General features: G+C 48.1%; 2 protein-coding genes across 2 annotated transcripts in view; one reads left to right on the plus strand and one right to left on the minus strand.

Moving 5' to 3' along the window:
• The window catches only part of Tusp (WD40 superfamily protein Tusp), a 222,136-nt gene that overhangs the window by 150,696 nt on the left and 53,310 nt on the right, over positions 1 to 18,130 (minus strand). The window lies entirely within an intron of this gene.
• On the plus strand, positions 10,738 to 17,572 carry LOC144096809 (uncharacterized). The gene is made up of 3 exons (XM_077629684.1): positions 10,738 to 11,535; positions 13,100 to 13,291; positions 16,544 to 17,572. The coding sequence occupies exons 1-3, from the start codon at positions 10,751 to 10,753 to the stop codon at positions 17,427 to 17,429; spliced, it is 1,863 nt and encodes a 620-aa protein (XP_077485810.1). The 5' UTR covers positions 10,738 to 10,750; the 3' UTR covers positions 17,430 to 17,572.

Consider the following 18,130-nt stretch of genomic DNA (forward strand, 5'->3'; position numbering starts at 1 on the left):
AAAGGGGGAACAACGCCAGAAGGGCGGGCTACCGAAACCGACGAGTCGGCACCGGGCGCGCCGACAATGAGTTCCGCTAGGCTTTTCACTGGGCCACGCGTCGTCTCCCGCAATCAGCTTGGGAGCCCTCAGCAAGGAGCCTTATCAAAGGTGACATTGTGAGAGGGTGCTGAATTTGACGTGTTGCGACTGTCCGGTCCAATAGAGAGTCAATGAATTCAATGGGAAAAACCTCATTATCTCCGGTCATGAAACCTAGGCTGCAGTGAAGACAATCAAGCTATATGGATGCGTATCACAGGCGTTGCTTAGTATTACATCAGAGCTGAGAAACAACGCCCCCCTTATGATGCTTAGAAAAACCGCTTAACCACGTTCAGCCAGTTTTTAATCGACTCAACGCTTACTTCAGGGTGGAGTGAGACTTCAGAAGGAGTAATAATAAGATATTCTGTAACAACGTTATAATCAAAGATACCTCAAAGAAGCTTGACTAAAATAATGCGCAGAAGCTTTACCTAAAAACATCTAAAACTTAAAGAAAAAAGCATAATTGATTTTTATTTTTGCACATTTGTCTCTTTTTCTCATAAATGTCTCGGAAAAGAGAGCTAAAATTAGCAGTGCGGAGAGCAATATTTTTGTTCCATCAGTCATGCCGCAAGAACTACACTTTGGTTTCTTTTTTTCCTTGTCTTAAATGTCTGGTATGAACAGAGGCATTTGATCGCACTGTGAATTTAAAAAAAACAACAGCACACGTGCACGGGCCAGTTGGTGCGTATTGACAGCGTAGTGACACGCAATAACGAGAGTGAAAAATTCTATTAAATCTGCAACTTCTTTAATATTCGACTTCTGCAATCAGCTGGATGAGCTGATTACGGAATGTGCAGCGTTCTTAACGCACGAAACCACATTAATGTGAACCAAGGACTTAAAGAAAGGCTGGGGCTGATTTAGACTATAAAACTGAAACGGCATTGTTGTCGGTTGCCAGGAGCGAACAGGCGTATATATTTCTCATTATTACCAACTTATCAAATACCATGGATAAATTGAAAAATTATCTAGTTAGGTTTCAAACAGCTGTGCAATTTTTTTCATTCAAAAGTTAAAAGGCACCAAAACATCTAATGCTCCACAAACACTTTAGAAACCAAAATGACGCAACCGAAATTGCACCGCTTTGAATGCTTCTTTGCGGCGTACAGCTTTCTAACACAGCATTTTCGCACGTGTTCAATTCGATAGACGTCAATTGCTTTTAACTAGCCCTTACAAATAACAAAATATAAATACTCTAGCTTGCTCTAATCGACAGCGAGAATCGTTCTTTCAGACTTGCACACCCAACCATTACCGGGTCTTTGCAAACCGGTGGCTCAAATTAGCTGCATACTGTGACCTTAATTCGCAGATCACTGTGCAGCGCAAAGCCCGTCACACCAGGACAAAGCGAAACGAGCCGTGTGCCCAACGCGCCGCACGGCCGCGAAACAAATGAAAGGAAGAAGAAAGATCTCATTGATCCAAAATTACAAGGGCGCGCCGTGTCTGGCCGAGTCAGAGCAAGCCGCGTACGAGAATTGATCGGCCCGCAGTGCTCAAAGCCGCTGGCACAGAAACACGACCTCGACGGGATATTAATCAAAACTCTAAGGCTAGCCTGACACTTTCTCGCATTTATGCCTTGGCTCTGATTTTGCTCTTCAGCGTCTCATGTCACTGGTTCCACTGCTGCTCCTGCCTGCATTTGAAGTTCCGTATGTCTTTCGTATTCCAGCTTTCGCAAAATTAATCACGCACTAAAGGCACCGGTACCTGTTCGCAGGGCCTTCTTTATGGTTTGTGCTTCTGCCCGAAAGGGGCTTATATGTGGGTCCATCAAAACAGAGTTTGCGAACCAGCGACAGCGCCGAATTCCTCGCGGCGAGTAAGGTAATATACCATTTACTAAAAGTAAATCCTTTCTCTCTTTAAACGTCCATTTACAACGTTTCGCAGGTCACTGAGCATGCGCCAGAGTTAATTTCAGGTTTTGGTTTGCGTCGTTCCAAACCTATTCGTGAACCAAATACATAACCTGGCCGGAAAGTGAGAAGATCGTTTACGACTCCCTAGCGGTAAAAAGTATTTCATTTAAACAACCATTTACATCATGCCGCTGTCCACTCAGCATGCGCCGAGCTTAGGTGCGGGAAAGTCAAGCGAACACTGTTATCGAAACCTTCCAATGTGCAAATGCCAGCACATACGTCATCGTGCTAAAGCAAGGTTGCTTCTCCGCAAGCAGCCTCTTGATGCGGTGATGCATTCTTTACTGGAGATCAGTACGCGTAGTGACGATAGGCAGATAGCCACGTGTACACGCCAAATGTGGGCATTTGATGTCACAAACATCTGCTTGAGGTAAACTTCGAATAAACATAGTGCATGGCTAGAGGAAGCTGTTGGCGCCTGTCCTGTTAGCTTCTGTGTTCGTCCTCGTGTTTTCGCGCTGCTCCCTCCAGCCATGCAGCAAGACCAACAAGCCCAAACCACAACTCTAAAACTTAATGACGTTTATCTACCTCAACCCCATCAGATCAGGCTAACGTCTCCTCAGGGGCCGTCACCTCAATTTTAATGAAGACGCAAACAATATCGACGTCACGTTAACCTCATATTGTGAGAAGCATTCGGGGCCTCCACCTAAAAATATAGACAGTAGATGAAATATTAATTTAAGATACTTATGGCAGCCCATACATCGCGAAGCCTGCGAGAGAGGAAAGCTGAAATTGTACTACAAGAATTATTCATTACTTATACTGCTGCTTCATATTACTAATTACAATAAGGACATTCAAGCGTGTGTGCGTGCGTGCGTGCGTGTGTCTCTGTGCGGGTGCGCGCGGGTGCGTGTGCGTGTGCGCGCGCGCGCTTGTGTGTGTGCGTGCATGCGCTCATTTTGGCAGACTGGTGTTACCTGTTATGTCCGCAGTCTAGTTCAATCCCGACCGCCATGCTGATGTTTAAGTAGGCCAGCAGCAACTGCTGAATGTAGCGGACTAGCTAAGGCGGAAACTTGGGCTACTTGGAAAGCGTTTGAAATAATTTTGCTAGCGCTTAGTGAACACGCGAGACAAAGAACACAAATACATAGCGTCTGGCCTGTCTATTTGTGTTCTTTGTCTCCTGTGTTCACAAAGCGCTAGCAGAATGACTTCAACCGGACAAGCTGTTCATCGCGTTTCACAATCCTGCCTTTTTGCACGCTTACCGCCTCACTGGTTGCTTAATTGTATGAACAATCGTTTTACTAGGTTATCACAGCTTACGATGTGTTTTCTTTGGCAAATGCTGGGGCTGGGCACGGCCTGGCCGATACCCGTTTGCGGATTCCGCCATCTATGAGACGTCCTAGAAATCGGTACACCTTTCGTGCAATGATTTCGTCCAAATCTCGATGATGAGATGGGCTATAACATTCTTGTCTGTGTTTGTTATATTAGATTAAACGTGTGACATGAAATAGATAATTTCTCTCATAATTCACATCGTCCTAAGTGTTCGACCAGTGATAACTATAAAATGCAGCAGATATGTCCTTACTACAATGCCATATCGTTGGATGCATGCCTCACTGCATGTCAACACGAAATACATGTTTTCTGCAGTTGGCTGTTATAGCACCAGAGAGAAATTTCCGTTTCGCAGCCGCAAGAACACACACTGGATTAGCTTGCTACACGGGGCGAAAGATGCGCGCTAAATTTTCAGTCGCTAAACGGCTAAGCCAATATAACTGCGAGTTTATCTCCTTTATCATCTTCAACCTGTCGGCACACTAACCAATCGTACCTGAATCGCCGTTAACATCAACATGTTAACTTTTACATGTCAGTTTTTCATGGTCTAATGATAAACTGCAGCTCCAGCGAAAAGCTGTACCAATGCTTCCAGTGTTGGTCGCTTTAACATAAAAAGTAAACTCATGTAACTTTCTTGATCAGTTTATGTTCCAGCTTGAAATTTTTAAAATTTCACTTAAATGTGGGTATTTCTTAGTGCTTGTCGTTGTTGTTGAACACTCTACGTCCCTGCCTTCGCGCTCGCTCAAACCGCTGTCGCCTTAGAATAACTGCACAAACAAAAAGGTCACGGTATAAATGCGTGAGTTAGAGCTTGAAAAAAGCCCGAACGCTTCTTTGTGCGTTCTTAGTTAGGAAAGACATGAAAGCAGGTCAATTTGGTCTGACTGACAAGATGGAAAACCACTGATTTCTGGTGACAATGACCAGATTTTTGAAACAATTAAAAGAGCTTCACTTCTTGCTTCGAGCATGCTAAAGAGAATCGTGCACATTTAATGACGGTCCCATAATGTACTAAGAATGTGCACTTCTGTTCTTAAAAAGAACTTCGAAGCATCATGCGTACACGTAATAAAAAGCACGCGTCCAAATATATTCTTTCTTCCCCCTGTTTCTTCTCCACAGCAGCACAGTGAGTTGTGATATCTATTCTTTTCACAGTTTTTTGCCGAGGTGTCATTTTATTTAGATCGGCCCAAAAAGTTATAAAAGGAGCCATCCCGATTAAAAGTTTTAGGCATGCTCGAAGTCAATAAAGCACTCTCTGTGATGTCAAATTCCTCATCGATAGACAACTCGGAAGGCACATAGAATTTGCATAACTACGGGTTTTTCTGATGCTTGTCTCCTGATCTAAGGCCAAGCAGCATATTCATTTTATATAATTTTGCACGACAACTTGCTTCTTTGTTTGAGACTAACTTTCTTTCTCGGCAGGCTACCAAGCCTAATTTTGTGAATAGTCTTAATTCGAATAATTTCTTAACATAGCAAAGCAAACGCGCCTTTGCGCGTAGAAATATAAAAACATTTTATTTGAAAGCGCCCTTCAACTTTAACTTAGTTCGACTGGCTTCCTCACTTTATCAGCATAATACTTATGAGCCACAAATTGTTCAACAAATTTAACAGCTAGGGCATGAGCGTTTGCGTATGTGTCTTATCAAGGCTTTTTTTTTACACTGACCTTCATAAAGATGAAATAATTGACCAAATATTAATTTTTATTATGTTAATCGGTATTCACGCATATAGTTTTTCCAAACAACAACTCGTGCCGCCGCGGTGGCTAAGTGGTTATCGTGCTCAGCTGTTGACCTGAAAGATGTGGGTTCGACCCCGGCCACGATGGTCACAATTCTATGGAGGCGAAATGATAGAAGCCTGTATGCTGTGCGATGCCAGTGCACGTTAAATAACCCCAGGTGGTAGAAATTGTCCGGAGCCCTCCACTATTGTGTTTCGTAGCCTGAGCTTCTTAAGGACGTTAGCCCCATAAAATCAACTCTCTTTCATCTTGGCAACCTTGAAAAATCTAGGAGCAAATCACTTTTCATGACCCCTTAGCATGACCAAAGTTTGCAGTCAGTTTCGTGCTTGTGGCTTAAAAATTCTTCCATAAAAATCAAATTAAGGAATCATCGCAGCGTAAGATAACCTTCTTCAGTATTAAATTACACCTAAGCGTCATGGCACGCACGCATGGAAACACAGGAACCAGGCCCACTATACCTCATAGTGACAGTGGTACCTTACATCGATAGCTCACAACAATCACTTTCTCATCCTTTTTCATATGTCTTGTGCTCGTAAGGAGTATAGTATAGTGGGTTACCATCAGGACAACTGCTCAACGCCGCTTACGCCTGTGCCTGAAAGCGGAAAAAGCGCATGAGGACGCACGCATACACAAAAAGTGAGCTGTCAAGAGTGTAGTAACACATCATATTTATGCGTGACACCTATCACGCTTTTGTTTTGATTCCTACATACTGCCTCAGAGACCACAGTCGGGGAAAAAGCTAAAACATTCTGGCTAATGCAATAATGTTTCTCCACTGCGCATTAGCAACGCTGCGGGGTTTACAGTGAAAGCTATCAAGACCACGTTAGCCATTCTTGCGGCGTCGTTGGCAGCGTTGTAAGAGGTACGACGTCGAGGTACGACACGTCACATTGATCGGTAAGAATAGAGTGATGCCAAGCATGATGCCGTTATAACGCCTCATTCTGATTGGCCAGATTCGTCACTGATTGGTCCGAACAACAGGCAAAAGTAACAAAAGACACCCCACACCCACAGTTACTAAACACCCAGATTGCCATCGTCATTTCGCGCCAACCCAGTTGTCGCTGAATTTCGCATTAGCACACAGAAGAACATCCTGCATGTTTTGAACTTTCCCGCATTAGGCGATCAACTTTGAACTATTAACGGCAAACACGTAAACCATTATGATAGCTAAACTAAACTTTAGTTAGCTTTAAGCTCAAATCACTGGAGCTTGAAGCCCATAACAATTGGCGTTTGCATCAACATTAACGTGCACGCTAAATTCAGCGTTTAGTCATTCTGTCAGGTGGTTGCTCCATTCCGTCAAACTTCCAGCCATTGGTATAGCAACACCCCTTCTTCAAACGTAGCTTTTAAGGGTCTGCCCGACATGGAGCATTTTTCAAGCTGTCTAAACCCTGTCCTTGCTTCAACGAACGTCACACGCTCTCCAGGAACCGGCCTTGAAATTGTTGTACGAACAGAGCCCTGTCGTTTCAGCGCAGGGCTTCAGCTTTTTCGATGCATTCATACGCATGGCACGACCGCGTCCGACTAGATCCCGACCGAAGTAGCACCCAAACTACGCAAAGATAACCTGTCGACCCGAATCCGAGTGAGCGTCCAGTTAGATTGTATCTAGGAGCGCACCGGATGGTTTCCGCCCGTCTCTCTCGGCAACAGCATGCTGCACTGAGCCCATTTTGGCCGGCGCAAATTCGAGCCCGGTCGGATTAGCGTCGCCGCCAGCCGGCCTGAAACATTCGCCCTGGAATCCGCCGCTCGTTCGGAAGCGGACGCATTGTCCAGGCTGCGGCTCAAGAGACCGTTCCATCAGGACTTAGCGGCGGTAATTCCAGGGGATGGAGTCTCCCTCTTGGTCGCGTCCGGCGCAAAGCTAACAGAACCCGTACAATCTCTGCGAACGATGGAAGAAGGTTGCACACTGTGTGACGTCCTGGAGCGAGCGGTCGCGTCATTTCACAATTACGCGCCACTGCGATCCGGGATGATGGAAGGAAAATAAAAAAGCTGTCTCGCCATCGAACAGATTACGTGACTCTTCCACTCAGAATGAGAATGGAACTTGGTTTTTAAGGAAATGAAATGGCGCAGTACCTGTCTCACATCTCGGCGGACACCTGAACCGCGCCGTAAGGCAAGGGATAAAGAAGGGTCTGAGAGAACAAAGGAAAAAAAAGGGATGCCGTAATGGAAGGCTCCCGAATAATTTTGACCACCTGGAGTTGTTCAACGTACACTGACCTCGCACAGCACACGGGCGCCTTTGCGTATCGCCTCCATCGAAACGCGGCCGCCGCGGCCGGGTTCAAACCCGGGTACTCCTGATCAGTAGCCGAGTGCCCTAACCATTGAGCCATCGCGGCGGGTCCTCTCGGAATGCAAGGCGTTAACCTCCCTTTGTTCTCTCCCCTTTCTATCTCTCCCTCCGTTCCCCTTCCCACGTGTATTGTAGCATACCGGGCGCTGCCTAGTTAACCTCCCTGCCTTTCCATTTGACTTTCTCTCTCTCTCAAGGCGTTAATTTTTCATGCATTTTTTCTTCCGCTTTCGGTCAATTATTTTTCAGTCAGCCGTCGCGGTGGCTCAGTGGATATGGCGCTCGGCTGCCGACCCGAAAGGCGCGTGTTCGAACCCGGCCGCGGCGGTCACATTTCGGTGGAGGCGAAACGCAAAAGGCGCCCGTGTACTGTGCGCTGTCAGTGCACGTTAAAGAACTTCAGGTGGTCGAAATTTCTGGAGCCCAGACACAGACGTGCACTCTGTGGGTTGAGCGTCCCTCGCGTGATCGGGCGCAGCCTTCGCAACGCAGTGCCACTCTGGCTGCAGAGGCTGCAGAGGAAGCCGCCATCGCAATTGCCATCACCCGCAGGGAAGCCCAGTACATTTTAACAGACTCTAAAACTGCAATTCTAAATTTTGCGCGAGGCCGAGTCCACGTCCCTGCTTTTGGCATACTGGGCTCGCCCGATGCACCCCCACCCCGCCATGTAGAGCTTATATGGGTGCCTGCGCACTCCGGGAATCCCGGAAACGAGGCCGCCAACCATTTAGCCCGAGGTTCTTTAAACCGGGTTCAGGTGGCCTCGAATCGGGGATTCGCGAGGGAGCGAATGCACTCGTTCAGCGAGATGACGCAGGCCTACAGAGCCTCGCGCCAGCTCTACCCCCCGCCCCACCCCTCCCTAGATAACAAACACGCAACACTCTGGCGCAAACTACAGACACACACACTCCCCTCACCCCTGACCCTAGCCCACTATCACCCCTCCTTCCCCACTCCTGCCTGCACCTTGTGCCCAGAACCATTCGCCTCTTCCCTCCACATCCTCTCCCTCTGCCCGGCGGACCCTCCCCCGCGCGGCCTAGAGGACCTAAAGACCTGTGAGGACTGGGAGACCCTGCTGCGCTCGGAGGACCCGGCCGTGCAGACAGTCGCCACCGGCCGGGCTGCCAGTGTTATGGACCTTAGGGACATAAACACTTGAGTGCAGCGGGGTCGTGCGGAGACCCAGGGGCGTGCCCCGACTTCCTCTCCAACAATAAAGTTTTTCTCTCTCTCTCTCTCTTCAATCGGCACCTCCACTACGGTACGTCTTTCTTCCTTTCTTCTTCTTTTATCCCTTCCCTTATGGCGCGGTTTGGGCGTCCATGTAGATATGTGGGACAGTTACTGCATCATTTTCTTTCCTCAAAACCAATCCTTCACATAACCAAGAGTGTGTAACTGTGATATAAAATTTTGTGTAAACTATTATTATATGTTTAGATCCGAATTTGTTGTAACTACTTGGCCTAGATAGATATACTCACTGATGACTTCTAGCTATTCGCGAAATGTCGTATCACCACTTGCGCTTACATGCTTTCCGGAAACTTTATAGCAAAACTTAATGAGTCGTGCTTTTATACCGGCAGTGTTGGCGCACAGATACAGCATTCGCTTCGCATGCCTGCGGTATCAGGACCAATCAAAATTTAGGAAAAGTACAAAGTGAAAGAAAAATGCGGACAAACACTTAGACGGGGCAGTTAATAGTCCTAGCGAATTGCGAATATTTCCCGGGACGCACTCTCTAAAATCTGCGAGGAGTGCTTCTCCACAACTGAAGACATCGGCTGACCGCTGTCATGTTTGCAGTTAAGTAATGTGACTGAGCGGAGTCTCTTAACAGAGGTAACACTATTATAGAGAGAAACAAACTATCCGGCAAAACACCTTGTTGTGTGCAAGACGACGGATATCACCCAACGCCAAGGCTCGACATACCTCGCGACCGACATTAAATCAAACCTTATGGCCCTTCTACACTTCATCAAAGAAATAGATATCCTACAATTTTTGTAACCATCTTCCATACTGATTAATTGCAATAGAAAGTACCACCATCATCATCATCAGCCTGGCTACGCCCACTGCAGGGCAGAGACCTCTCACCTGTCTCCCGAATTAACCCTGACCTTTGCCAACTGCGGCCACTGTATTCAGCCCAACTGGGCTGTCGGCCACCAGGGACTCCAGGGCAATGAGTTAGCCGATCAGGTGGCCCGCGCGCTCTCTGCCCGGGCACTCACACTTGCTCTGGAAGCCTACTCCAAGCCTACCCAATCTCCAATTACATTCAAGGACATCACTACATATTATGAGGACGGTCATCGTCGCTTTCCGAAACCCTGTAAGGGTCTCCGGAGAGCAGACGCACGGCTTATTCTCAAATTTTTTTACAAATACAGTGCTGTGACCGGCAGTATTGAAACACTTCAATTCAGAAGTTGATGGTGGCTGTAGCCAGAGGAGTGATTCTCGGACGTTTTCCATATGGCCTAGGCCTTCTCTTCCAATCCCCACCCTTCCCAATCCTTCATCCCCCAACCTTCTAGAGAGGCCTGGGAGGCGGCGCTGCTCAGCTGCCATGACCTGCCGTCCCAACGGACCTTGGTCGCCAGGGCGCGAGCGGCGCTAGACGCCATTGGGGCTCCGGAATAGGAGCTCCACCTACGTTTGTGAGGACCTGGGCCATAGGGTCTAGGCCCAAACACCTCCTTGTACATTGTCAATAAATGTTTACCACCACCACCACCCCGCCAACTTCTTAATCTCATCCGCCCACATACCTTTCTGCCACCCCCCTGCTACGCTTGCCTTCTCTTGGAATCCACTTCGTTACCATTAAGGACCAGCGGTTCCTTAACAAAGCACCGGGTCCTTTCAAATAAAATTCTTACCGACTGAACAAAATGTACTCTTTCTCATCCCTCGCGACGCTTCACGTCGCGCGATGCACTTCTTCTTCTTCTTCTTCTCCTCAAGTAATATGGCACATACCCACGTGGGGGGGGTTGGCGATGCACTGCGCTGCTCGCACCGCTCGAGCCAGGAAGCAAAAGAAGAAGTTTTGTGCCCAGCTGGAGTATGTGCCATATTACTTGAGGAGAAGAAGAAGAAGAAGAAGAAGAAGAAGAAGAAGAAGAAGAAGAAGAAGAAGAAGAAGAAGAAGAAGAAGAAGAAGAAGAAGAAGAAGAAGAAGCTGGAGCCTGCGCCGGTCAGCCATTCGCGTCGAAGCTCCAGCAGTCGCAGTTTTGAGCAGGCAGCAGTATGCAACTTGCGGCAAGACGCCTTACGCCGCGAAGACTGCTTTTCGTATTTTCTTTTGGCCTCGTCATGTGGCAGATCACGGTGCTCGAATGGGATATCCTGACCCGCGTCACCGAAAGACGCCGGTTCTTCTACGACGGCTACCTCTTCGAGACGCCCGGATGCAAGTTCCCAAGCTACGACCCTTTCCACTGGACGATCCGCGTGCACTACAAAAACCTCTCCGGCAGCAACGAGGTAGTCTGCAACAGGAGCAGGGACCTGGTCTCGTTCGCGGACCGTCACACGCCGGTGTTGAACGAACAGCTTCTTGCCAGCCAGTTCAACGAGACGGCCAAGAGCATAGCCTGCTTCTACGCCGAGGTGCTGAGGAACCTGACCGCTCCGGTTCCCGACAACACGACCGTTTACGGAATCTGGCGTCAGGTCCACTTTGGCCAGCCGCTCAAGGGGCAGTACATACTCATAGAATGCTACAGGGTGCAAGGCGAGCCACTCTTTCACCAGTACGCCTTCCTAGCCAAGAGGAAGAAGAGCCCAGGCAGAGGGTTCGATGCCCGCACGCGCCGGCGCAAAATGAACGTGCTCATTCTGGGCATAGACACCACTTCTAGACTTGCCACCATACGCCACCTGCCTCGTACCAGGCGCTACCTGAAGCAGGAGCTGAATGCCTTTGAGCTTGTCGGCTACAACAAGGTCGGCAAAGGATCGTTCGAAAACCAAATTCCGCTCCTGACGGGCTTCTCGGGCAAGGCCATGAACAGGCTGATGGAAAAGATCAGGTATAGTGACTTGACACCTTCTATTAGCGTGACCCCCGCTTATCAAAGACCCCGTTACGCTTAAAATCCGGGGTCGGCGTTGGCATTGTGGGCGTTGTCGGCGGTAACTAGGGTTGCGTAGGCTGGCCCAGGCATCCATCCCCGGAGAACCAACCTAGATGGGCTACCTAGATCACGTGACCTTGTGACTACATCACAACCTAACCACCCTGGTAGATGGCAAGTAAATTAATGGTTGATCGCGAGAGGTTGCTCGGGAAGAGCAACATTGTTCGCACAACACCCACCGGTGGCAGCACCTGCCATTGCAGGGAAGTGGCGCATTACTTAACCGCCGCACCATTGCTCCAGGAATGGTATGAGGACTCCCAGGGACATGTTAATGTAAAGTAGATTAATGCTATCGCTTCATATTTTTAAGGCAGCGCTTAACTGTCCCCTCCAATTTTTTTTTTTTTGGTAGCCATGGTATACATCGAAACTAGTAAGACTGCCTCGCTGTTTGTACATCCGAATGCAACTCAAGAAGCAGCGACAAATGCTTAAGGACGTAGAGACATAAACATTTTCAGAGTGTATTTTTTTGCTTTTTAATTATGGGTAAGAGATAATTAAACATGGATCATCACGAGAAATTCGCCTACGCAGAGTACCTAACTGATGTTTGAATCTACACTTCCAAGCAGTTTCGGTTTCCGCTGTCGAAAGATGGATGCGACGCCACAAGTGCGCGCCAGATCATGTGAGGCGTTCCAAAACTCTCGTATAATACCTCTTTGTTCACTTGCTACGGTTCCAGCTTCTGGTGCAGTTTGGCGTAAAAGTTGGAATGGCTTAAACTGACGAAGCATCACTTATATTGCAAGTTATATTGCACGTGATCTCATACTCACATGTGACGTCGGAATGATTTTCTGACAACCAACTGGAACCAAAACTGATATTCAGAGGAGGAAAAAACTCGATTACGAATTATTTATTCAGCGCTGACGAATTCCACACAGTCATCTATGTTTACTAATGCCGTACGCATCATTCCAGAGCAAAACCTTATTCCAAAAAAATTTGATGTTTCCACTCTTCAAGGGAGGTGCATGGAAGAAGGAAAGAATTCAGGAGGCACTGTTCGTCACATTTTTTAAAGCCGAACGTGCAGGATTCCCTCTGTACCCCCCACCTCCTCTTTCTCTTCGTGGCCGCCGTCTCAGTGCGCTTGCGCATGCGCAGCAGACAATGCAGCAGACGACGCCGCTGCGCCCAACGTTACCATTTGCTGCGCCGCCGGCCGAAGACTCCCAGCAGTCCTTGCGAAAACGCGTCACTTCCGAGACACTTTTTGGCGCGCAGCTTGAACAGCGAGGGCTTCTTCTCAGCTTTCCTTTCTGCGTGTAGAGGCTCCTCAACCAATGGCACCAGCTCGATGTTATGACGACCCTTTCAGCCACATCCGACGCCACGCAGAAGTTCTGCCTTAAGCTGTTCTGCACCCAGATTATAAACCCCAAGTTTGAACGGTATGACACAGTGCCATACCACCCATACCGACCAATCATTGTCTCTACAGGCACTACGACGCCGTGCCTCACCTGATGTCCGTGTACCGCAAGAGGGGATATCGTACCCTGTTCTTGGAAGAAGATCCCTTATACGGTTTGTTCATGAACCCACTGCCTTTAGGGTTCAGCCATATGCCCGCAGACTACTACCCAAGAGCCATCATGACGAAGTTTGCCCGGCCAACCTGTTCTGTACTAAGGTAAGCAGGTTGATATCTGCATTTCCTGTTTATAATTGCTGCTGTTCCCGAAACAACCATAGCCGGGGGCTGCCTTGTCAGGCAAATTGTACAAAGAAGTTTCATGTTCCCAGTTTGTTCGCAATCAGTATACAATAAATGGTCTTGTGCCTCGTTTAGTTTTCTTTTTCTTTTTATTTGATATCACCAAGGTCTCTGGTATGGGACATTACATGAGGGATGGGCGTGGCAGTTAAATTACCATGGTCTTGATAGCGTTCTTAAAATTGATGGCGTTGAGTCCCGGGATGTCATGATGAATAAAAATTGAGAATGAGCGGTAGTTGTTGCGGTGGGGGCTTAGACGGCGTTATTGTGACTAATACGGCTGGATAGGCAATGAGCAGGTGATATGACTTATTCTCCAAGAGTTTATTGATAAAACATATGAAAGAGGCACAGTCGAGAAATTTTTCGTCACGTTTCTAGGTTGGGTAAGTTGGCCCTAGATTTTAAAGCAAACCCACTAGCGTAGCATGAATAATCAGAAGAAATAACGAGGTAGCTCTTCCCGGACTGGTATTCGTGAACGCCTGCGCGGCTCTGCCCACTAGCGCGAAAATTACACCAAAACTTGCAAACTTCTTGCAAGTTTCTGGAACTTCGATAACAATCCTCTAGGAAGATTGAATTCAACTCCTATATTTGAAGAAGCCGCCGCGGTGGCTCAGTGGTTACGGCGCTCGGCTGCTGACCTAAAAGACGCGGGTTTGATCCCGGCCGCGGCGGTCGAGTTTCGATGGAGGCTAAATTCTAGAGGCCCGTGTACAGTGCGATGTCAGTGCCCGTTAACGAACCCCAGGTGGTCGAAATTTCCGGAGCCCTCCACTACGGCGTCCCTCATAGCCTGAGCTGCTTTGGGACGTAAAAAACCATAAGCCAAGCCAAACGAGCCTATACTTGAAACCTTTACCATTTGCATTCTGCCTCAACCTTGTGATTTTTGCCCAGTTCTCGCTTGCGGTGAAAGTAAAAACAAAAAAGCTGCTTTTGCTCAAGATCATACACCAAATGCATAATTCCTCGCTGCAATGGAATGTGAGCGGAGATTTGGAGCCAGTCTAGATGACGCAAATTATTGAATGCGCATATCGACCTTTGTGAGGAGCACTGGAAATAACTTTCATCCCTATCACTTTCAGAAAATCAGTCATTGTTGAAGGACCGCCATTTCTCTTGATCGCTTGAGTGAACTTGACGTTGCTCACACCCAGCAAGATAGCGATTTGCGAGCACAAAAGCAGGCAAAAGATACTGCGGTCGTTATTGCAAGGTTAAAGCCTTATTTTCGCCCACACAATTATAAAGGGGTGGAAGTGAAAGCGCATATTTTTGCCTCTGCTCACCCGATCTTAAGCCTCGCTTATATGAACGTTACAGAAGTCGACTCCAGTCAGCTTTTTGGGGGACAGATAAGATTTTTGAGAAGAAAAGGCGGGACTCGTCCTCTACTCTCTTCCTAGACTTTTTTACAGCTTCTTTCAAAGAGCGTACTGGAGTCGACTTTGTCGCATTCATGTAAACGCAGCTTAAGAACAGGCATCGACTGCTACTAAGAGGAGGTGGACGGAGCAGAAACGCGGGTAACTGTCGCGCGGCGCTTTAGCGCTCAAAGAAGTGGAGTCGGACGGCACGTCATAGGCACTGCCCACCAGTTTCTCAAAAGTTCTCGTTTGCCACATGGTTTTTCCACATGTTATACGTTGATGCTGTGTGCGTCGTGCAGCCCAGATCTCTACGAATTTTAGTATAGAAAGTCACGTTCCAGACCCCGGTTTAAAAACGTGCAACCGAAAGGTCGCAGCCCTCTTGCAGTCCCCGAGGGTATGACCACGAAAACTGGTAGCGTACTCACACCACTTGGGCGCCCATCCGCTAAGCCTTCTAGTAACACGTGACCTCAGATGTATTCTCGAGCACTCCCATTCGCTGGCCCATTTAGGAAACAATTTGACTGCACACCAGGCGGACGTACGAGTTCTGACTTACCCTTTACAAAAATCTCAGTAGACAGTCCATATACAAAAATGTATATAGAGTGTGCATGTTCTGTCCATAGACGTGTCTAAGGATTGTGTGAGGGAATTTTTGCGAGTAACGGTTCAGTACATCGGCGGCAGTGATGCCGGTACTCTCTACCCAGGCAGAATGTTACAAACTATGGGACAGTTGCAGAAAAGAAGGAAAGCTCCCGAAGTATTGCCCTCAGTAGGGCCGAAGCAGTCAAGGCTGTAGTTGTACTGCCCGCGTCCCTGTCAGTGCCCTCACACCGTTCACCTCCGCCACCGCACCATGTTATCTGACATGACACGCACGGTTCGCCGATTTCAGTCTAGCTGGCGGCAACGCAGTCTACACAGACAAGATACTTCACACAAATATCAGAACGGAATCTGTTCGGGCAAGTTGGCGATTGGTTGGTTTATGGGGTTTAACGTCCCAAAGCGACGTAGACTACTAGGGACGCCGTTGGCAATTCATACTTGAGAAGAAAACATGGCGCTCAAACGAAGATGAGACGAGAGACGAACCATGGGCGAGCTCATGTTCACGTCTAGTCTTTCGTGTCGTCTTTGTTGGTTTTTTATGCTCCGGAGTCAATTGCAATCGCAGAAAAACAGACGGCTTATCTGACGAAAATACACGTTCGCGCTTGCTGAATAGTTCACGTTAAAAGCTGATTAATTTTACGCTTTTCTGAATCGTGTGTTCAGTAGGCGGCACAGTCGCATTGCTCCCAGCAGTTGTGGTTGACTTAAAAAATAAACATTAGCCGGGGTCAGTTTGGGTGACGTATCCAACAGTTCTGGACAAAGTGTTTTTGAACGCGAAAGAGTTTGCGAACGCAATTTTTTCATATATTGTAAAATTTCACTATAACAATATATCCGCAGATCTCCCGTCGGCAGATTTGCATTTTTTATGCTATTAGCGTTTTTCCTATGGTCAAAAGCGTTCCCAATTGGTTTTTTTTTTTTTTTTTATGGCAGCCTTGACTGTTCGATGTTGCGATAGATGAACTTTAATAGAAAAATTTTGCTACGAATCGGAAGGATATTTCCATAACATTACCTTACCATTTTCCAATGTTCAAAATTTTTGTCATGAATTGTTGAGAATGTTCCGAACCTCCTCTAAGACACCTCCATAATGCAGTGATTTAATTATGACAGCGGGGTCTCTTAACGTCGGCAACTTCTACTTCGCACGCAGATACGTCAACGAACTGCTCTCGTCCAACGAGCAGGCCATGTTCGCCTACGTCTGGCTCTCTGAAATGTCGCACGACGATTTTAACGGCGTCGGCCACCTGGACGTGCCAGTCGAGTCCCTGCTGAGGAACCTCTCCGCCAGCGGAGCGCTCAGTAACACCGCGTTGCTCGTGATGAGCGACCACGGGCTACGGTTCGGCGCAGCCAGACGCACAGAGGTCGGTCGCGAGGAGAACAAGACTCCGTTCTGCTTTCTGGCGTTGCCCGAACACTTTCTCCGGCGACACCCGAAAGCAGCGGTCAGCCTGGAGGTCAACCAACGCCGCCTGGTGACAGCGTACGACCTGCACGCGACTCTCCTCACACTGGCCGATCTTCCCTATTTCAAACCGAGGAACACCGATAAGGGCATCAGCCTGTTCAAGAGGGTCTCCCCGAAGAGGACATGCGCCGACGCGTCGATTCTTCCCGACGACTGCGCCTGCGTCGAGTCCTTCCAAACGCCCGCGGAACCCGCCACGGTCCGCAAGCTGACCCGTGCCGTGTTGGCGCACATCAACGCACGGGCGAGCAGCGGGTTCCCGGGCAAGTGCTCAGAGTGGCGTTTGAAAGGCGTCGACGAGGCCGTCCTCTCGACCATCAACGGGACACAAGGCGAAGAACTGCACTTCAGCCTGACCTTCCGCACCACGCCCGAGGCCTACTTTGACGTGCGGGGTTCGATTCCGAGCGCCGAGAGCGCCCAGGACGTGCACGTCGACGAGATAGAGAGGCTCGACGCTTACGAAGAGCAAACCAGGTGCCTGCCCGCGCAGCATCCCGAGCGCATGGTGTGCAGCTGCAAGGAGTTCGGTGTCAACTTATCCCTTTCCAACACGTGGTGGTGACACGTGTTTGTGCGGAACACCAACCGCGCTTTTCTCTTGTTTTTACGTTGAAACACTCATCTTGCAATGGGAAGCGTAGATTCCTGACAAATAGTTCCCAGTAATTGCGTCAAGACCACTGCTCTTTATTTTTGAGCGAAATCTTCATGTACCGCTAAGCTTACCTCCTCAATATAACCACAGTATAGCTTTCTGTATAACAATTTCGATATGACATTCTATCACCATTTTCACTGCGTTTATTAAAAGAAATCCCAACCGACTTTTTAGTATGTGCTCACTGCGTGCAGGAAATAAAGTCGAGCCCAGTTAAGACAAACCTGACGGTCACGCGCATTGCTTTCGTTGCATACGATGCTCGTAGTAAGTGGGCTGCCCGTATTACAGCCAAAACTACAAAGTTCACCAATGGTTCGCCAACCACGGTTGGCGAACCGTTGTATTGACTGCCTGTATTGATTGCATTCGACGAATATGTAGCCTGAATTTGTGGTTCTGCGCATTTCAGAAAAGAGAATACGCAATACACAACTTCCCAGCCGCAAATTATTCCAAACGCTCCTTTACTCCGCCTAAGGCTTGAAAGGTCACCATAACTCGAGGATAAATGATAGACTATCGCTTGTTTACCGTTGCGTACTCTCTTGAAAATAGTTTTATCTGTCGCCACTAAGCGGTCGCCACGAAAGAATAAGATCCAG

The sequence above is a fragment of the Amblyomma americanum genome, chromosome 7, assembly GCF_052857255.1.
Source record: "Amblyomma americanum isolate KBUSLIRL-KWMA chromosome 7, ASM5285725v1, whole genome shotgun sequence".
Lineage (NCBI taxonomy): Eukaryota > Metazoa > Arthropoda > Arachnida > Ixodida > Ixodidae > Amblyomma > Amblyomma americanum.